General features: G+C 47.6%; 1 protein-coding gene across 4 annotated transcripts in view; it reads left to right on the plus strand.

Moving 5' to 3' along the window:
• The first annotated feature begins 6605 nt into the window (after positions 1–6605).
• Positions 6606–22198, plus strand: part of Srgap3 (SLIT-ROBO Rho GTPase activating protein 3) — a 232955-nt gene continuing 217362 nt past the window's right edge. For 2 of the 4 annotated variants that reach the window (XM_028863879.2, XM_028863883.2), the window contains exon 1: positions 6606–7466. In XM_028863879.2, coding sequence (XP_028719712.1) covers positions 7400–7466 — 67 coding nt within the window. In that variant the 5' untranslated portion in view covers positions 6606–7399. The remainder of the gene's footprint in view (positions 7467–22198) is intronic. The other 2 variants (XM_028863881.2, XM_028863882.2) reach the window with 1 other exon arrangement.

A 22198-nucleotide genomic window follows, 5' to 3' on the forward strand; every position in this document is an offset into this window, starting at 1 on the left:
GTACCACTTCTGCTAAGGGTCTATCCTGTGTGTTCCATAGTACCTCTTAGCAGACAAAATGTTGATTTTTATGAATCATTTTCCTTCTGGAATGGCACCTTGATCAAAACTCTTTTGGGAACTCACCCCACATCTGGGGCCAAGTTAATTTTCTGGGATAGTCTTTATCCTATAGTCTTGGAACAGGCTCACTATGTAGAACATTCCAACCCCTTGGCCATGATGGCCATGATCAGGGCTAGCCTGTGTTAATTGACCGTTCCAAGGGTATTTGCAGTAATTTCTGGGGAAAGCAAACAAACAAACAAACTTTGTCTTCCATGCTGGGATTGCCAGGCTGAGAGAACTTAGAGCTGCTGGGGGGTCACCTTTACAATTGTATGGGCAAAGCCTGACATATTACAGGATGGAGAGTTAGAGAAAGATACAGTGTCTTGTTGACCCAGTTAAAGCCCCTGGATCTAGCCATGTCTGATAGATGCTGACCATGAGGGAAGTGTGTAGCAGTCATATGCAGTTCCCTTTCTGTGAACTGTCAATCACAACCTTCACTGACTTTTCCTCTAGGCTGTTGGTGTTTTTATCATACACTTGAAGAACTGATTTGTTTGTTTACTACTGAGGCAAAATACATAATATAGCCAGGTGTGATGGGAATGTCTTTCTGTATGCTGTGAATATATGTGGCTCTAATTGGTTGATAAATAAAATGCTGATTGGCCAGTAGCCAGGTAGGAAGTATAGGTGGGATAAGCAGACAAGGAGAATTCTGGGAAAAGAAAGATTGAATCAGTAGATGCCAGCCCGCCATCCAGGGAGCAGCATGTAACAGTATACAGGTGAAGCCACGGAACACGTGGTGACATATAGGTTAACAGAAATGGGCTAAGTTTAAATGTAAGAGCTAGTCAGTGGTAGACCTGAGTGCTGGGGATGTTTTTCTGTATGTTGTGAATGTGTTGTTCTGATTGGCTGATAAATAAAATGTTGATTGGCCAGTAGCCAGGCAGGAATTATAGTATAGGTGGGATAAGAAAAGAGGAGAATTCTGGGAAGTGGAAGGCTGAGTCAGGAGACACTGCCAGACACCACTACCATGAAAAGCAAGATGTAAAGTACCAGTAAGCCACAAGCCATGTGGCAACTTATAGATTAATAGAAATAGATTAATATAAGATATAAGAACTAGATAACAAGAAGCTTTCCATGGCCATACAGTTTATAAGTAATATAAGTCTCTATGTATTTACTTGGGTCTGAGGGGCTGTGGACTGGGTAGGACATAGGAAAAATTCAACTACACAGGTGGTGGTGGCTCATGCCTTTTATTCCAGCACTCAGGAGGCAGAGGCAGGTGGATCTCTGTGAGTTACAGGCCAGCCCAGTCTACAGAGAGAGTTCCAGGACAGCCAGGGCTACATACAGAGAAACCCTGTCTCAAAAAACAAACAAAAAGTAAATTTAAAAAATACATAATATAGAAAATTAACCACAGACACTGGAGGACTGGCTTAGAGGTTAAGAGCACTGGCTGCTCCTGCAGAGGACCTAAGTCCAATTCCCAGTATCCACATGGTGGCTCACAACCATCTGTAACTCCAATTCCAAGGAATCTGACATACTAATCTGGCCTTTATGGGCAGCAGGTACACACATAGTACACAGACATACATGTAGGCAAAACACCTACATACATAAAATTAAATTAAAATAAAAAAATAACCATATTGAAGGCAGGCAGTGGTGGTTTACACTTTTAATCCCAGCACTTGGGAGGCAGAGGCAGCCAGATCTAAGGGAGTTCAAGGCCAGCCCTGAGAAATTCTGTCTCAAAAAACCAAAACCCAAAACCAAACCAAACCAAAACAAAACAAAAAACAAACAAACAAAAAACCCAACCATATTGAAGTATGAAGTCAAAATCCAGAATTTGTCATCACCAAAGAGACCCAAACCTTTAATTCATATGAAAAGATCTGATGAGCGGTTGTGGCGCACGCCTTTAATCCCAGCACTCGGGAGGCAGAAGCAGGCGGATCTCTGAGTTCAAGGCCAGCCTGGGCTACAGAGTGAGTTCCAGGACAGCCAGAGCTACACAGAGAAACCCTGTCTCAAAAAAACAAAACAGAAGGAGAGAGAGAGAGAGAGAGAGAGAGAGAGAGAGAGAGAGAGAGGGAGGGAGGGAGGGAGGGAGGGAGGGAGGGAGGGAGGGAGGAAGGAAGGAAGGAAGGAAGGAAGGAAGGAAGGAAGGAAGGAAGGAAGGAAGATTCTCTGCCCCTTAAAGCTACCCACAGCAAACAGCTCTTCAGAACAGGGCAGAGCCCGCAGGTCACCTGATCCTCCTGTGTCAGTTTTGGCCGACTTGACCTTATACAGGTGGGGCGGCTGCTGTGAGGTCTGGAGTGTGACCTCCTTGTCAGTCCCAAAGCGGCTTTTCCCAGCACTGCTCCTATCCTCGGGCTACCCTGCCGCTCTGGGGTGCTCCCTGAGGCTTGCGGGGCTGATGGTGATTTTGCCAGGCAGAATTTTGAAACTATTTGTTCTAGAATTGAATTTGTCAGACTTTTCTGACTCTTGAGACAGTAGAGGGGCCAACCTTATATTTGGGTTATAGAATAATGCTCTCTTCAAAGTTTTCACATATCTACCTACTTTCTTTCTATCAGCAGGACAGAGATGCAAGACAGCCCTCTTTGCTCCCAGGGTCAAAGAACTTTCTAGAATAATAAGCAGTGTGTACACACAAGGCATGCTGTCATGTGTGTGTGTGTGTGTGTGTGTGTGTGTGTGTGTGTTGCTGGGGATTGAACCCAGGGCCTACATGTTTTAGGCAAAGCACTCTTCCACTGAGCTACACCCACAGTCTCATTATCACCAACTGGCTGACTTACATTGTTGCTTCCATTTTGCAGAGCCAAGATTGAAGGCCAGAATTCTCTGAACTGGTTGTAGATGCATTCATTAGCTGGTAGCAGTGTGGAAAAATGTCACAGAATTAGTCATCTTGAGCCGGGGGCAGGGAGTGTTTCTAGTTGACCAGAAAAGTAAAATTGCCTTAAACCAAAAACTATTCTGGTCACTCTTCCTTCACAGGCAGCGCTCTGTCCCGCCCCCTTGTTCTTCTTTTTTTCCTACCAGGAAAAGAAACCGGTTGGATGAGTTTTGTGTTATTCTCCTGTGATTGTAATTTAAGCCACACCGATGGTCACTTGTGATGTTTTCCTTATATTTTAACCTCCAATTTGTTTAATGGAAAACTTTCACTTGAAACTATTAAGACAAACATAATCGTGGAGTGAAAAGTGATGTAAAGAACTGGTAGCCATTACTATGACCGAGGTGCTTCATTTGGTTAGTTCCTTGGGTCTTAATACTGGTCAGTCCTACATTTCAATGAGCTTCAAAGTAGGGGAGGTTACTAGCTAGCTTTGTGTTCCTGGAAAAATTGCTTCTCTGATCTGTGCCTGTGTTTCCCCAACTTGAAAACAAGAATGTTTACATTGGGGTGGAGAGATGGCTCAGAGGTTAAGAGCACTGGCTGTTCTTCCAAAGGTCCTGAATTCAATTCCCAGCCACCACATGGTGGCTCACAACCATCTGTAATGAGATCTGGCGCCCTCTTCTGGCCTGCAGGCATATATGCAGGCAGAACACTGTATACCTAATTTAAAAAAAATTTAAAAAAGATCTATTAAAAAAGTTTGTCATCAACAGACCTAACGACTTGTAATAAGGACCCATCTTATAAAATCTATATGGAGAGCCTGGGCACTGGATACAGAGGGAGGCTTTGATAAAAAAGTAGATTTTTAGGGGTTGGAGAGATGGTTCAGTGGTTAGGAGCACTGGCTGCTCTTCCAGAGGACCTGGGTTCAAGTCCTAGCATCCACATGGCAGCTCACAACTGTCTGAGAATTTGACACCCCACACAGACATACGTGCAGGTGAAACACCAATGCTAATAAAATAAGAATAAATAAGTCAGTTTTAAAAAGTATCTTTGGGGGCTAGAGGGATGCCATGCTATTCTGAGTGCTGGCCGCTGTCGTAGAAAACCCAGGTTTGGTTCCTGGTGCCCACAAGGAGTCCATAGTTCCAGTTCCAGGGAACTGACACTCTCTTTTGGCCCTCCTTGGGCAACAGGCATGTACAGGGCACATTTACATACATGCAGGCAAACACGTACACACAAAATAAAATAATACTTGGCATAATTCAGGGATATCTAAAATACTTCAGGACATGAGCCTGAGGGAAAGAGGATGTTTTCAGGGGTATTCTAATACTTGGTTGGGAGGACACAGATCAAATCACATGGTAGTGGCCCTTTTCTGTTACTGTCCTGTGAAGAGTAAACATTGGCAATAGCAATTGGTTTGCATTCAACAAAGAAGATGGCCTTTTGGAGGGGCTTGTTGTAGAGGGGCAGCTGAGTGACCCCAGACTGCAGTGACTGTGGGGAAAGTTGGAAGGGACAGGACGAGGCCACAGTGCCTGGGGCCCTGCCCAGGCCACTCACCTCTTCCCAGGGGCAGAAGATTGGAGATAATATGGGTTCATTATGCATGGTGACGTCCTTGTGACTGTGCCTTACAAGCCTTTCTTTTCCTCCCTCTCTCCGTGAAGCCCCCCCTCTGATCCTTGGCCCCCTTGGTGGGGCTTCCATGGGACTGTCATGTGATGGATGAGGACACTGAAGTTCTGAGAAGGCATGGAGGCCACTTACGGCCCACAGACAGACAGACAGTGTATCACCATCCTTCTTACACAGAATCCCAGCCCTTGCTGTTCTACAGGGGTTTCTGACACACTTCACTTCATTGACACATGGCTTCTTGGGACATTCCCATGACTTGGGGCCCTGTGTGAGTCTCTGATATGCCCGTGTGGTTTTTAAATTCTCCTCATAGTTAGAACTGCCATTTACTGGGTTCCTGCCCCCAGTAACACACAGAGAGCAGTTGGAGTCACCTGCTCCAGCCTTATAGGCTCCAGGCTCATAGAAGAGACAGGAAGGAATCTGGCTAGTTGTTTATTCGCATTCCAGGGCATAGGATGCTTACTCCATTTTTCTTTGAGGATCTAGGCTTGCGGCAGAGAGGCTAATCTCTGAGTGTATCTTCCTCTAATGATACTATGAGGGCCCTAGTATGTCCCTGGGAAGGGTGAGGCAGGAGGATGTGGGCTGTGGCATCTGCTTATGAGCTCTATGACTTCTTGTCTCTGGGTCCAGAGCTATAATAAGCCTCATGATTCACCAGGTGGACTTCTGCTCAGGCAGATCCTGGACATTCCCCTCCACAGCCCTTGGCGCTCACTCACTGTTCACTCGGTAGGAAGACCCTGCCTCACTCTGCCTGCCTCTCCAGGCCTGTTCTAGCTGCACTCTCCTTGGGGAGCCCTTCGGAGCTGGTGTGGATAACCTGTTCATTTCAAAGCCCAAGCCAAATCACATACTGGTCACTCCGGGAAGATGAGTGGAAGATAATACCTATTTGGAGAAAGTGAGAGAAGTTTCCTTCAGGGAACTCTTGGGGACAAGACACTCACTCTTATGACAGTCTTCCTGTGGGATTCCAGAGGCCAGCAGTCCTATGGTTTGACACATCACTGGACTTTCTGAAGTGTGTACATGTCAAGGGATTTGGTCTTTCTAATGAAATGCCAAAGACTCCTACCGAGTATTTAGTACTGGTGGATTCTGTTGTCTGGGTTGGAATGCTGGTGACCCTGGGTAAGTAATTTCCCACCATCTAGGTCTGTACTCGTTCACCTGTGAGAGAACACTTACGTTGGTACTTATGTGGATGCTGTGGGGTAACCATAACTGCTGCCATTTATAGGGGGCTTACTATGTGTCCAGGTACTGGGCCAAGCTAAGTTTCTGTTCTTACTCAAACCCCCAAAAGCCCCGTAAGGTACCCCGTGCCCTGCAATATTTTTAATTCTCCTTCGCACTTGTCATTTTTTTACCCACCACATTCTATCCTCCACTCATGTAGTTCAATTCTGGTCTTACCATCATACGGAACCTCTTGCCTTGTATAACTCTAGTGGGCCCTTGAATAGGCTTTTGGTATTTATCTGGTCACCTGAGATTTCGCCTCCACAGAGAGCTCATTTTACTAGTAAAGCAACCAGGCACACAGGGAGGTGGAACTGCACCCTCCCACCCCCTCTGAGCCTGGGTGCAGCCCCCCCCCGCCCCCCCAGCCCAGACACTTGGCAAAGCTGAAACCTCTGGCATTGTCCCTGTGCTCAAGTGAATCCTCCAAAAACATCAGTGTCCTTCCCTGCATGTATCAGGCCCTCTGCTAGAGTCTCAGGCAGAGTGACAACTTGTCATATAGCTGATGGTTTGAGGGCTCAAATTGATTTTCACCACGCTAAGAAAAGAATCTTCCAGTGTTTGTTAGAAAAAATCTCTAGCCCAACTACGGCTAGCTGGAGTTTGCCGGAGCCTCCCAGGCCCTTCCCAACCTGCCTTTCTCCCCTCCTGCTGCCTTCCTTTTGTGAAACGTTTCTTCCCCTTTTTGCTTGCAGCCAGTTCAGCTCTCCTGTAGGCTACAATGTGTCAGTTGTTATAAAATCCGGGAGGCGGAGTCTAGTGACGAGGGCGGTGGGGGAGAGCTCCGCCAGCCCTGCGGGGTGAGCAGTCCATCCCTGGGTCCGGCGGAGCTGAGACACTACAGCCGGAAAACTTCCATCTCCCTCTCCTGGCTTTGATCCTCACCGGACAGCAGACCCGAGGCGCCGACCGACCGGAGGGAGGATGAGAGATGACCGGTCCTCTGGCAACCTGACCATCTCCTTAGCAGAGCCTTCCAAAGCGAACCGGAGGCTGGCCACACGACCCAGGAGGCGCCGCGCCTCTTGTGGATGTGTGTGTATGAGTGAGCAAGAGGGTGTATGTGTGAGTGTGTGTATGTGTGTGTGTGAGTGAGGGTGTGTGAGTGAGGGTGTGTGTGTGTGCGTGTGTGTATGTGCGCGCTTGTGGTGTGGATGGGTGTGTGCACAGCACAATTGTGTGGAAGCGGGTCCGGGTGAGCGTGCACTCGTGTTTGTGTATGTGTGCGTGCTCTTGGCTGCTATTATTATTATTATTTTGGAAGAAAAACCCTGGAAATCTGGGACAGGTTATGGTACTCCCAGGGTGATTTCTCCTTTTGCAAGAGGAGCTGACCAGAGAAAGCCACCAGAGCCATTTCCCTGCCAGCAGACAGCATTTTCCTCCCCGAAGAAGGATTTCTACCCAGCTCTGCAGCCAAGTAAAAGAGATTAGCCTTGAAACCTGTGAAATCGACTATCGCTGTGTGATTACCCAGGCTTGGGAGAGGACTTGGAAAGAAAAGGAGAAATAAATCAAGCAGTCTGTCAGTTCTTTTTGCCACATCGGAAGATGTCATCTCAAACTAAGTTCAAGAAAGACAAAGAGATCATTGCCGAATATGAAGCCCAAATAAAAGGTGAGCTGCGGGGCCGTGAGACTTTGCCTTCTCTCCCTTCCTCCCCCTGTCTCTCCCTCTGCTGTCTCCTCCTGTGCCTCCTTGCCTTCCTGAGAAGTTGCTATGCAGCAACAATCTTATTGTAAGGAGGAACAGCGGCGGCTGCACAAGTCCAGACTGGCTCCCACTGCAGATAACGCCTGGGCTGGGAGCGTGAATTACAGAAAGGGCAGAAATCTCTGCATTGCAGGTGTGTGAGGAAGATCCTACGCCTGACTTTAGGAGTGTCACCGGTACTCCATCATCTTGGCAGTGATATGTCACTCTAAGGCCATTTTGACAGCCAAGGCCTCCTCCCCTTCACTACCACCGTGAAAGCCCTTCGCTATTTATGTATATATTTTCTGATCTGCTCTCCCCACCCCTTCTTTTGGCTTTTGTGGGTGGTTGTTTCTGCCTCCGCTGCCTTCTCTGGGCTGAAATTCAAATGCATGAGTATGGGCTGTGGGGGGCACAGCATCCTTAAGCAGCCCTTCTTTGTCAGAGGCGTTTCTTGCCTGGTCTGAGTTGCCATGGATTAACTGTTATGGGACATATTGATCCAGACTAATGCAGGCATTTAGGCATAAAGAGAGAGAGAGAGTTCTGTGCAGAAAATGTATTATCTGCTGGTGTGCAGCCCCGGTCCTTCTGTACACGGTTGTTTCGGGTCATCAGCCTACACCTCAGTGTATCATTTGGACTAGTAGGTGCTGCCTGGCTCCCATGGGGAGAGGGAGAGAGAGAGAGAGAGAGAGAGAGAGAGAGAGAGAGAGAGAGAGAGAGAGATGACCTTTGGGTGCTGGTTCCAGCTTTGGTGGCATAGAACCCACACTTCTTGCAGCAGCCGCTCCCTAAATCCATGCTAGCTGAGGAAGAGAAGGGCTGCGGTTGTACAGCTAAATGCAGGCAAGCAGCCTCCGCCCTCAGGCCAGATGGTGGGCTTAGAAAAGCACTGCTTTAGCTAGGAGAGCTGACGGCTCCTTGCCCCGCTTCCCCTTGCAGGGCCAGTGCCCTGAGCGAGGTCTGGGCTGGGGCTCGAAGCACTCATTTTCTTTCTGGTCCTTGGTTCTCCTTGCTGCGACACAGGGTGTGTTGTGGTCTCACGTGGAGTGGGCAAAAATACATCCTCAGTGGGTGTGGAGGCCTGGCTTTGAGGCTGTGTAGATGCCGCCGCCGCCGCCGCGGGGTGCAGAGTGCTGCTTGGAGGTGCTGGTGGCCTGAGGATGCCACGCCTGTTAGCGCTGCCTGAGGGTTCCACGCCCCAGGAAGTCAGTGGCCTCCGGCCGCCGGCTGTCCTGTGCCTGCTGCGGTCAACCTTCAGATATTGGGGGAAGCTTTGGGAAGGGAGTGAGCATGGGGTGGGGGCGGGGGCTTTGTGTTTTCCTTGTCTTTTAGTTTTGGGCCAGGCCAGCACGCTGAGGGCCCCTGGGTGGGTCCCAGGGCGAAAGGAAGAGAAATCTCTCCTCTTCCTGACCTCCTTCTTAGTTTTTTTAGCTCAGTGTCAGAAGCAGTGACTTAGATGTATCAGCCTTGCTGACAATTTAAAAACAAGTCCTTTGGCTGCCAGAGATGGGGATTCACACAGCTGCTCGGAACAAAAGCTGGGTTTTCAATTTTGCATATCTACTTTTTAAGGAGTTTATATATTTTTTGAGAAAATCTTGACTGCTTTTTTTTTTAATTTTATTTGAGATTCCCATAAAAATGTAATGACAGAGAAGAGAAGGGGATGTTTGGACAGTTCGTCTTGGTAGGAAATCTGCTTATCTCTTCTTTGAAGGGTTGATAGCGCTGAGCCAGTCAACCTTTCCTGGGGACCCACAGAGCATCGATTGCCCTGGCTAATTCACTTCCTTTTCACCTTTCACCTTTCTTTTAACAACCAACCAGCAAATACCAGGCAATGATAATGAGTTTCTTCAGGAAATTGGTCCAGAAGCTCTGGTCTTTTCATTTTAGTTTAATTTTTTTTTTCCTTTGTAGTTGGCATCCTTAAGATTGAGATCGTAGCATTGCTGCACCTGAAGCCCTTTGAAATCTTTTCTTGAACCGTTCTGTTTGTTGGCTTGGCGTGGAGGTCGGTGGTACAGTACTTGCCTAGCATGTTCCAGGCCTTGGGTTCCATCCACAGCCTTGCTGGTTAATCACTGGCGAGGGGTTGATGTACCCAGGGACCTCCAGCTTCTGGGGCTCAGTTACAGACATCACTGCTCTTGGCCTGCATGGTGTGCAAAGGGGGTAGTGTGAAGCTGGTACAGAGATAAGGAGCTGAGTCCTGGCGGTCAGTGTTCAGTGACTTACCCAAGGTCGCAAGGCCGTTATCTTCCCAGGCTTGGTGTCCCTGGTACATTGTTGGGCTGACATCGCCCCTTGAAGGATTGATGTCAGTGGCAGATGGCAGCGTTGGGCTGGGACTGGCAGCTTCTTGATGGCACCCCATTGTTTCCCCTCTTATTTTCGTCCCTCTGCCTTTGTGGCTTGTCTCTGAGGAATGTTTGACCAATGAGCAAAAATAATGCTTTGTGCCCGTCCCTTCCACCCTGGTGTCTGGCCAGGTTGGTGCAACCAGTCTACTTCACTAAGCAGGTCTCAGAGACTGTGGATTTTGTGAGGGGAACCTAGGGTTTTTAGAACAATGTTGAGTTCTCTGTTGGCTTTCTCCTTTTTGTCTCTGATTAAGGCATTTCCTGACTTAACAAAGGATGGATACTTTCATACAGCATTTCCATTGTAAATGTTCTTAGATTCAAGCCTTTTCTTGCCTCCTCAGATACCTGAATCAATGGCTTTGACTGTATACTTGTGCTTGTGTATTCCAGGGATGGAAAACCCAGCATCCTCCGGGCCTACACACTTTTTTTTTTTTTGACAGCTGTGGCTCATGGAATTTTTTCTTAGATGGCATCATCCACATTGGTTCTATAATTTCTTCTTCCTGGGGACTTCTTAGAACAGGATAGACACTTTTCTGCCACTGCCCATACATTTAGGTGTGGGGAGCCTCTGCTTGTGCCCCTGGCTGTAGTTAACTGTATGTGCTTTGGTGACAAGGCCCACTGCCATTCACTGTCTTCTTTACCTCACTTGTCTGTTTGGGGGTTCTGGGGAGTTTCTCATGTACCTCAGGATAGCCTTGTACTATGTAGCCAAGGATGACTTTGAACTCCTGATACTCCTGCCTCCTAAGTACTGGGATTACAGGCATGCATCACCATGCTGGGTTTATATAAGCTATGTTGGGGATTGAACCCAGGGCTTCCTACACGCTGAGCGAAACACTCTACCAACAGAGCCACACCCCAGTCCTTCACTCTCCTCAGATCTACTGCTTCGTGGGCTGCAAATGCCAAAGTGTTGGGTGCTTGGAGGGTAGAATGAAGATGATCGGTGGCAGATGGCACACCTTACTGACAGCAGTAGTGGTGACAATTGTGATGGACCTGAGGGCACACGTCCTGTCTAAATGCACAGTCAGACTTGAGTGTGACCATTTGTTGCCACTTTTAAGCCCACCCACATCTTTCCATTTTTCCACAGATGTTGGTAACTTGAGGAAAGCTTCATGTTCTCAAAGAAGTTTTGCAAAGAGGATGCCCCAGAGATTTAACTATCAATACTCTGTCAATATGGTGGAAGAGACATCAGCTCCCCCCCATGCTGCCTGCAATACTTAAGCCAGCATATATATCCCAGGTGTTCCGTTAGTGCTTTGCCCTGTTCACTGCTTACACCATGCATGTCTGTTGGGCACCTCTGCTCTCCTAGGCTAGGGATCTTGTTAGAAACACAGTGAATCTGCCCTGCCTTGTTCTTGGTTCCCCCACACTGGCTCCAAACAGACGCTACTTCCTGTCTTAGTGTCCCTTTACAATCTGCTTGTGAACCTTGCCTGAGAGTGAAATTACATTCTCGATCTGGAAACTGGCAGGCTGGCACTCCATTCCCTTTTTGAAAATCAGAACATTTGCCTGTCTCCAGCTTCTTGGCATCCCTCCTGGCCTCCACAGTTCCCTCGGAGATCACTGATAGCATTTGGGGATCTTATCTACTGCATTCTCCATACCCTGAGCTCTAATTGAGCTCACTGCCAGACATAATGGTCTGTTCCACATTCCCTCACGGCACTCCTGTTTCCATTTCAACCCGATAGAAGAGGGAAACAGGAGTGCTGTGACGACTTTAGGAATGTTCGTATTCATTTTAGGATAACTCTTTAATAGTGAAAGTAAAAAAGTTGGGGGAAAAAGAGCTGGCATAGAAGATAAGCACGCAGGAAGGTCTATTACTCATTTGTTCATGTAGTCATTCAACAAACATTGACTATCTACTTTGTCAAGTCTTGTTATACATATATATATAAAATCAAGACCTTCCTTGAGAAATGATGTAAAATAAGAGAAGAAAATTTAAAAGCCCCACAATACAGTCTTGCAATTCAGTGCTGGAATGATCTCGGTCTTGTAGAGAGTTTTCTACATGCTCCTTAGGAGGACTGGAGCCTCCTCAGAGTGCACATTTCAACAGGATAAAAGAAGGAAAGCACACTGGAGGGGGGGGCGGGCGGACGGATTGTGGGGGTGGGTGGGTGGGACTGTGGCCCAAGGGTGGTTGGGCACCCTAGAGGGGCAGGCGCTGCTCACTCCAGCTTGTCATTGCCTGGCTGGCCTGTGAGCCCCAGGTGGCGGTTCTCCCACTGCTGGGAGGAAAGCTGAACTGAAACAAGATCTCTTGGTTGTTTAAACGATGGCCCGACTTGGAAGAGTTCTGCCATGTTTGTCTAATCAAACATGTCGGTGGATGGAGTAAGGCCGAGGCAGCCTTTAAGTTGAAGTCCATAAAAACCCTGGCGTGAGCATCACCAACTTCCTCTTTCATCTTGTCATTTTCTCTAAGATAGACCCGTGATCTTCCAGCCACGCTAGAAATCTCCCCCTCCCCGCAAATCCTCTATACTCCTCTCTACCACCAACCTCTTCCTATGCATGCGTTTGCTCTCCTTCCAATGCCTCTACTGCCTGCCCCAACCCCGTCATCCTCCAAAGTCTGCTCAGATGAGCGTCCTCTACATAAGATGCCTCCCCAACTCTCCTAGGCAGAATTAGCAGTTCCCTCGATCTTCCTCTCTCCCCTTAGCATTATTACTCTCCATTAAAATCTAGTGTTTAGGTTCTCATCCATGAACTCCCAAGGGCAAACATGCATGTAGCCATCTTTGTTTCTCCAGTGTGCCTGGTGTACAGCTGGTTGAGAGTGGCTGGGAAGTATTTTCTTGGCCACCTCCCTTATCCTGGACTGCCTCAGCAAAACACACCAGCTGCATGGCTTTTCCTTCTTCTTCCCAGTTCAGGAGACTGGCAGTCAAGATCAAGGTGCCAGCAAATTAGGTTTCTGGTGAGAGACCACTTCCTGGCTTGTAGACAGCTGTAATCCTATTGTGCACTCACTGGCCTTTCTTCAGAGCACAGAGCTCTCAGAGATAAAGCTTCTTTCTTCTTTTGAGGGCACAATCACATCTGGAGGTACCCACAATCTGTGCCTCACCTCTCAATACCATCATATTGGGGTGGGGCTCCCATATGTATTTTGGAGGACACAGACACTTGACCTAGAATATCATTCTCCCCGTTCCATTTAGAGGTAGCACTTTACTGTACAAAGAAATATTCCTGGTTTTCTGAGTTTCCTACTTTGTCTCTGGTGTTTGTTAGTGGAGATTTGGTGAAGGATGTGTTGGAAGCCAATGGGTCTTTGACAAGTGCTCATGGGGTGCGGTCTGGTAAGCTTCCTTTCTAGCCACTTATCAGCAGATCTTAGTGTCTATATTGGCCATTTCCAGAATTTTTTTCCCCATCAGAGTTTATATATTAGTGATGACTTGCCTTCTTCATTATCGCCTTTATTTATCACTTGGTGCTGTGATGTGCCGTGCTTTGGACTATATAGCTTTATTTAGTGGAGGGGGGCAATTTGCATTTTTCTCTTGTTTTGTGATGCCTCTACCTTTGCAAGAGACTCAAGACTTTGCTAGATGAAGAGTTGAAGTTTAAAGAAATAAGATCAGTTGCATTAGATTTCTCAGGGAACCACAGAAAAACTAGGTTCAGAAAGGAATCTTTCCAACTTCCGTTGGTATAAGAAGACAAAATGCCCCCGGAGGCAACATGGCCTTGTAAACCAGAGGTTCCTTCAGAGAGAGGCTGGGCAGAGTGGGCATGGTTCGGTGCTGTGGCCTACTTAGTGCCTGCCATCTCAGGGGCAGCCAAGTGCTGCACATCAGTGCGTGCCTCGCTCTGGTGGGAAGTGGGTTATTGGGGTGGCAGAAGTACAAGGTGCTTTGGAAAGATGGTGGGGGGTGTGTAGGACGAGGATGATTGGAGAGATTGGGACTCCTGAAGTGGAGCCTTTCCCTGAGTAGCTGCTGGGAAGGGGACAGGGTTGTTGTCCCTAAGGTGGCTGAGCTGAAGAACCTGTGGCCTCGGAGAGGACCCAGGAAGTGGTGTCCCAGCCTCGAGTTCACTGGGAAGTGACTCATTCTTGGTAGCTCATTGGGTTTTTGTAGAGTATCTTGGCTGGCCAGGAACTGGACTTTGGGTATGTTCTAATTTGTTGACTCATTCTATCAGTTTGTGTTTGGGGTAATGTTTCCTGAAGTGTATCAAATGAAATTGGATGTAAGGGGTGTTGGGTGAACGAAAATAGTTGTATGCTCCAATCGGTCTTGGAAATTCTAGGGTAAACTAGATGAAATTGGCCTGTTTCCCTCAGGGCTTCAGACAACCTTGGCAGTGCCGGGCATGAACTGTAGAGTCAGGCCAGTCTCCCCAAACTTTGTCCATCCTGAAAGCCTCTTTCCCCAGCTAGTTTGTGAGATCCTTCCTTGGTTCATGGTTTGAAATGTGTCAGCCCTCACCACTCATGAATAGTCCTCGTCTTTTCTTTTTGCCCATTACCACATTCCCTGATTCCTTCAGTGCTTTTCTCAGGAGAACGGTTTGAAGACCTGCGCAGGAAGACAAATGCACACCCAGTTCTGCTAAGTAGCGTCAACGTGCTGCTGTGTGGTCACTTAGGACACGGGAGTTTTGACATTTTCAGCGGCAGAGTGCTCGACTACTGATTTCAATGGCAATCTGGAAACAGCTGTGTCCTGATCAACACGTGCTGCTGTGTGTGGGTGTGCTTGTCTGTGTGTGACAGTGGGGTGTGTGTGCATGGTGGTCAGGGGATGGTCAAGGTGCCTTGAGTGGACTTTGCACGGCCCCGGAATTGTCTGGTCTGTGCCCAATGACAACAATGCAGATAAAAACAAACTGGAGAGCCCGTGGCTCCTGCAGCTCTGAATGCGCCAACCTTGGCCGCAACCCAGAGGCACAAGAAACACCTTTTCTTCTCTTTCTGTCACTTGGTTTCCATTTCATGTTTCTGTTTTGCTGGCTGGTGACAGAGACACATCTGGGGCAGTTTGGGGCCTCTCTACTGTTTCTTCTGGGATCATGATCTGAGGTCCAGAGGAACTTGGGCAGCGCAGGGTGACTGTGAACCACCCTTGTAATTACTATCAGTCGAGTTTGGCAACCACAGAGCTGGGGTGTCACTTTTCTTCAGTGGTCAGTCATTTTTTGTCCCTTGTGTGTCCTCTTTCCTCGTCCTCTTGTATTGAATATGCAGGAATTGGGGGTGGGGCATCATGTCATTCACACACATAGGGACTCTGGCCGATTGGCTCTGGCCCATCTTGGTTGTCCCTATGAGCCTTGACCTCTGCTCTAATAGAAATCTTGTCTCTTTTCAGTTCCCATGAGTCTGTCTGGTAACTGCTACACGCTCCCTTTCTTGTGATGGGTGGAGCAGAGAACAGAATCCCCCCCCCCCATAGACCCGTGACATCTATATTCATATTATTTACTTACTCTCTTCTTTGGCATAGGGAATCTTCATCTGCATATGTGTGCATACTTGTACATGCATGTGCATATGTGTGGGTGTACATAGCATAAAACAAGAGGAAAAGGTGATATCTTCATGTCATGAGATCAGACTTTCTTTTTTAAAGATGTGTGTGTGTGTATGTGTGTGTGTGTGTGTGTGTGTGTGTGTGTGTGTGTGTGTGCAGGTGTCTGAGAGTCCGGAAGAGAGCGTCAGATCCCCTGTAGCTTGAGTTACAGGCAGTTGTGAGCCACCTGATATGAGTACTGGGCACTGAACTTGGTTCCTGTACAAGAGTAGTAAATACTCTTAACCACTAAGTCTAGAGGTCTCTCCAGACCACTTCAAGCTGTTATCAATGTTCATTTTTCTTCGTGTTTTGTTTTGTTTAAGACAGGTTCTTATATATTCTTGGCCTTGTTGAACCTAGGGCCTCATGTATGCTAGGCAAACACTGTACTAACTGAGCTACATCTCTGGTTAGCCCACATTCTTTCTCTTCTCAAGGACTAAGCATTTGAAAGCCCAAAGGCCAGACCTGGCTCCCTCTCCATTCCATCTCTGAGCCAGTTGAACATGAGATGTGCTCTGGATTGAGAAGGGCCGGAGTAGCCTAAGGAAATATGTAAGAAACCATTGACTGCTTTGGCATGTGGGACTTTCCTTCCTTTCTCCTTCCTCACTGCCATCATGCGACATTGATTAGCTCTTGCTGGGACGAGGCAACAACCTCCAAATTCATGCATTTTCCTGACCTTTGGTGTTGTGACCTGGGTCTTTCTTGGTTGAGGGAGCTTAGCTGTATAATGTGGCTTCTGTCTGCTAGGTATCAGTGGCCAACCTGCCCCAATTTGTGACAAGCAAACATTTCTCTAGCTATCACCAACTGACTTCCAGGGGACAAACTCCCCGCCTCCCCCAGAGCCGTTCTTTAATTGGTCTTCCTTCTCTTGTCCCCATGGTCTGTTTTCTCCAGGGCATCCTTACAGTGGATGTCTGATGACCTCTGTTAAAAGCCCCTGAGTAGTGTGCCGTGGAGTCCCTCATCGAGGACCCCAGACTGGATTTACAAAACCGTGGTCTTTTCGCCTCTTCCCTTGCCCATCTACTCTCTTCTGCCTTCACTTCCTGCTCTCTTGCTCTCTGCTGATTCCTCGACTTCTCCAATTTCCCCTCTTTCCATAAAGCTCTTTCTCTGGATAGCCACGCGCTTTGCTCCTTGGTGCTCAACTCCCTGGATGCATGTCGCCTCCAGACTATCCAGTAGCCACGCAGTAGCTCTTTATCGAGCAGCTGACTTGAATTCTCGAGCGCTTGGGCTGCACTGTGATTTCCCGTCTGTGTTTATTTATTCTCTTTTCTAGAGCTAATCCTGAAGGCTGCTTGTAGTGGTTCCTGCTTGTCTTTCCAGCCTCACAAGGTTGAGTCAGGGGGATGGCAAATTGGGGGCAAACCCAGTCAGAACTTTGGTGTCTCTTGTTTGTGTTTTTCCAGCATGCAGATCTCCTCCTGGAGTCTGACAGGTGCCCACGGTGTGTGCTGACTGCTTGTGTGTAGGTGTCCTTGTGATGGACCTTGTGATTACACAGGTTACATCTCCAGAATGAAGCAGATCCAGGCTTCCCTCAGCTCAGCTGAGGGGTAAGAAGACAGAGGGTTCAGAGATGGGGCTCTCGCGTCCACGCAGAGCTACCTACTTAACGTGACTCACGGTGGTCGCTTATAGGAATGCTTCAGGGAACTGGAACACAGTCTGTTGGCTGAATTCTTAATCCGTGTGAGATTGGAGCATGGAAAGGGCAAAGTGTACCCCCTCACTCCCCCCTTTCACAGACTCATAGTCTTCTGGAAACATGGTTATAAATATAGACAAAGCCATGAGATATACCGTGCTAAGAGTATCGGAGCCTTGTGGAAATTCGGATAAGAAGTGGGGTTGATGCCTAGGGAAACCGGAGACGTTATTAGAGCAGCACGACTTTTGGGGTAGGATTTTGAAGGGTAAGCAGAAGCTCTCTGGGTGGTAGAAGGCATTTTATGAAGTGAGAATAAAATGTACCCAAGGCTCAGGGGTCACAGAAGGGCCTGGGTACTTGGGAAATGCTGGGGCGTTGGATGTGTGAACCCAGAGTGGGTGGAAGAGAGTGGGAGTCTGTCCTGGAGAGACTGAAGTGTTTTCTAACCAGCAGGCCCCACGTGGCTTTGACAGGGGAGAGGGTGTGATGAACGGCGAGCTCAGCTTATTTCCCCAGTGTGGAAACACACGCCTATGGCGTAGCATTTATCAGAGTTTTCTCATTTTAAAATGTTTATTGAAAAAATTAAAATTCCATTTGTATATGTATGCATGTATGAATATATTTGTGTATGCATGTATGTATGTGGGGCAGGGGCACGTGTGTGCCATGTGTACATGTGGAGGTCAGAGGACAACTAGTGTGAGCACCTTTTCCTGCAGAGCCATGTTTCAGACCCTGACTTCTGCTTTTAAAGGCTGGTTATCTTTCCAGGTACAGACAGATGACATTGTGTTTATCCACTTGTTATCAGTGGGTACTGGACTTGTTCCTACGTTCTAGATGTTATGAATACTGCTGTTACACACGAAGGGTTTGACCACAAAAGTCACAGTTTTTATAACTTCACTTTTGATCATGGGTGTGTTACACATTCAGTATTTCAAGAGCTTTGAAAATAAAGAAAAATGTAGGAAGAAGGAGAAAAGTCTAGAAGCCATTCTTGAGGTAACTACTACGAGCACTCAGTGTATTTCTTTCTAGACTTCACGTCTCTCCTCTCTGAAATCTGTTTTATATCTGTATACAGCAAAAAAGAGAGCATAGATCTTTAATGCAAACTTACAAAGATAAATCCGATAGACAGGGATACAGGCCTAGGGCCTAAAATAGAGCACAGTCTAACAGTGATCAATCACTCGCCCAGGTGAGGGCCTTGTGCGTTCGGATGGGTCTCTTAGGAGGTGTCAAAGGGACACTGGGACCCGTTCTATTGTGGTGCAGGGCTTGTTTTGAGCATTTCTGACCCAACTCTCTGCAGATTTTAAAAACAGAATGTGTGTAAACTGAGCTTTCTCATGAAGAACTGCCTCCACACCCTCGGCTATTGAAGCCACTTCACCTTCAATGTCCTCTTCTATCCTCTTCCAGTCCCACTTCCCTCCTGGTCCCTACACGACAGCTCCTGTTCCTGGCAGGGAACATTCAAAGGAGCGCTTTGCCTGAGGAGAGTGGTCATTGTTCACAGCAGCTCACCCTCACCACTGGCCGCTGTTGTCTGAAACTCCATACCTTTCCTGTTGTGGCTGTCTCTGGGCTCCTTGGTCATTGCTGATGCTCTTAGGGTTCCCGATTGCTTTTTTGCTCCTGTGCTGGTTAGGTTTTTTTGTCTTCTTCACACAAGCTAGAGTCATCTGAGAAGGGGGAACCTCAATTAAGAAAAAGTCTCCATCAAATTGGCTTATAGGTAAATTTGTGTGGGCGTTTTCCTGATTCCTGATTGATGTGGGTGGGCTGTGCTGGTCCAGGGAGGTACAGAAAGCAAGCTGGCAAGTCAGTAAGCAGCGTTCCTCCATGGCCGCTGCTTTAGTTCCTGTCTTCAGGGTCTGCCCTTAGTTCCTACCTTGACTTCCCTTCATGATGGATTACAAGTTGTGAGCCGACATGAACCCTCTCTTCCTTTCTTTTGGTCCTGGTGTTTATCACAGCAATAGAAAGCGATATGAGACTGCTCTAAGAGGTTGCAACTTGCCCTCCTCTTTCCACCATTGGTGGAGGGATTTGCAATCTATACTTCACTGTGAACCTGTAAATCTATAGTTTACTGTGGATGTTTTCCAGCCGTTCATCTATTTGAAAAGCCTAGATTTTTCCAGGTGGTCAGATTCTCACATGGGTTTGATCTCAGCAGGGTGCAGTTGCTCCTAAGGGGAAAACTTTCCTTCTGTAGCTTCTAGTGCCTAGTGCCTTCAAAGGAATATGAGAGGGGGGGAAGGGAGGAGCCTTATAAATGAAGTACTGAAGTACCTGAGTTTCCTTCAGGGACAAACAAGAGTGGGTGCCATTTCTGTGACTGAGTTTGGAACAACGAGTGGCACCTGGGACTGACAGCTGTTCTCGTCCTCATCAGGACATTTTCAGGCAGACTTAGGGTTCTGGTTTGAATGTGTCAAGTCCCGCACAGGCCATATGTGAGAGCTTGGCCCTTGGTTAGAGCCGCTGTCTTGAAGGCCATGGAGCCTTTGAGGGGGTTGGGTCCAACTGGTGGCCATAGTCTCTAGAGGTAGGCCCTTGCAGGTTTGATCTGCCTTTGGTGCAGTCTAGCTTAGCTTCCTGTCCACACGATGGGGACAGCTGCCGCGCACACTCCTGCTGGTGTGCCCTCCTGGCCACGACGGACTGAACTCTCTCTGGGAATGCCAGTCAAGAGGAACCCTCTTTCCATCAAGGTGGCCCGGCTAGGTGTTTTGGTCAGAGATGCAGCCATGAGTATTGTTGGCCAATGGCCCGGTCTTTACTTTGATCAGTTGCTTCGTTCGTTAGGATGTTTGGGTCTCTCATGATGTGCTACCTTGGGAAAACTGAGGCGGACCAACACCCAGTCCCTGTCCCCAGAGGTCTGGTAAAGGACTGCTCTCTTGCCTTCACGTCTGAGCACTTGAACTGTCCCTGGGGCTTTTGTCCCTTGCCCTGCTCTGAGGCTCTGTCCCTGCCTGCCCCTCTGAGTCCTGATGCTGAGCTTCTCTGTGCCTTTGGCTTCCACTTGGCCTACTATTACCACTGAAACTCTGCTTCAAAAGTAGCAGAGGCCTGAGTACTCTCTGCCAGAAACACAGAATTATGTTCCTGGAATTAGTGTGAGGGAAATGTTGAGAAGGTGGTAGCCCACCGCAGCTGATTTAGTTTAACAAGTATTTATTGAGCGCCTGCTGTGTTTGCTGCCTTCATAGACTTTATCATTCTATGGGGAATACACCTTGTAACTTGTAATTACTAAAGTGCTGAATGTTATGTAAGAGGCCGCGCAGAATACAGGGAGAACCTGTAACAGACAGATCTAAATGGTTGAAAGTGCTGTTGGCGATTTTCTGATATTGATCTGTAAGGCTGGATCATACTGGCCAAGCTTATATCATTGCAATTATTTCCAGAGCCTTTTAGGATCCAGACAGAATCATCCTTCCATTTAGAAAAGGGTCAGAAGTCATCCAAATATTTAAGGGATCAGTAGGTCTAAGTGCTTCCAAGAGAAAAGTACAAGTGCAGGTGTAAACGATCAAAATAGTTCCAGAAAAAGGACACTCTAATAGCTGCTCTCAGGACGGTGAATACAGTCACGGAATAGCTGCTTCTAAGGACAAAAAGCTGTGGATCAACTGAAGACGTGAAAAGCACCGTGGCTGTGCAGAATTAAGCAAAAGTCACACTAGATGCGTGAGGGATTCTAGAATGTGGAAGGCAGCGTTAACAATGCAGACACCAGGCCTTGCAAGGCTTGAATCTTAGCTCCTAGCCAGTCAGACTGATGAGAAGAAGTTCACAACAGATGAAAAGGCATTATTAGATCTTCTGTGCACTGGTTTTTCCCACTTGAGAAAGGAGGGTCACAATACCTCACTGTGTGTGTGTGTGTGTGTGTGTGTGTGTGTGTGTGTGTGTGTGTGTGTGTTTGTGTGTGTGTGTGTGTGTGTGCGCGCGCGCGTGCGCGCGCACATGCATGTCAGCCGCAATGACACATCAGAATTTCCAGCATGATCCCTAGTACACAGTGGCATTCAAAAGTTGTGAAAATGTTAACTAGTCTAGGTGGGGGACTAGCAAACCCTGGACTGTGGACCTGAGCTTCCAGGGAAGTTGTAAAGGAGATTAAGTACCAAAGGTTCCCAGCGGGGGGTCTAATAAAAGACAGTTCTAGTCACTGGTGAATAGCTTACTGTTTACTTTGCATTCTCCATCATAGTCTCTGGACCACCTGAGAGGACTGTGTAGCGAATTCAGATTCCATGTAGGAAGACTGTTCCGCCCCACCCTCCACCCCCATTCACACACTTTTTCAGACTCCTAAAAGACAGACAGATGTAGGAGTGAAAGTTACTCCATCTTTGAACTGTGGTTTAAGTCAGGGAATATGGAAGTGCTGTGGGCCAGAGCCTGGGGCTGACAGTCCTAAAACCCAGTTGTTTATCCCTGGTCTGTCTTTGGGACAAGCCACATCTCCGTTCTCCATCCGGCCCCGCTGGCTGCTAACAGAGAGCTTGTCTGCCCTACATTGTAGTTGCTGTGAGGCTCAGATGAGGCGGTGTGTGAGAAAGTGAACTCCACTGGGCTGCACAATGCTCATTATTTCTATTTTTTGTCTGGCTCCTCCCCGGGACACGCTGCTGCGACAGTGGCCTTGTTTACGTGTCTGGCTCCCCATGAGTTCATTGAACACAGGGGCCTCGTTTTATTCATTCTTGAATCCTTGTGCTTAGAGCCTGTCACACAGGAGGCATTCAAAATAAGTTTTGGACTGTCAAAGGCAAAATAAATACATAAAAATTAAAAAAGGAAGGGCAAATCATTCAGTGTAATCCTATGAAAATGTTAAGATTGTTTTCTAGAAAACATTACCTTTCACATCTTTAAACATTTAGAAGACCAGTCTCAGTCCCAATCAGAAATGACATTGCTGGGACAGAAGCAGAAACTTCAGTCTGGACAATGCAGTTGGCCAGTTTTGTGAGGAGATAGCAATACCCCCTCCCCAACCCATCAAATGCATGTGCA

This window comes from Peromyscus leucopus, chromosome 3 (assembly GCF_004664715.2).
Source record: "Peromyscus leucopus breed LL Stock chromosome 3, UCI_PerLeu_2.1, whole genome shotgun sequence".
Taxonomy (NCBI): Eukaryota; Metazoa; Chordata; class Mammalia; order Rodentia; family Cricetidae; genus Peromyscus; species Peromyscus leucopus.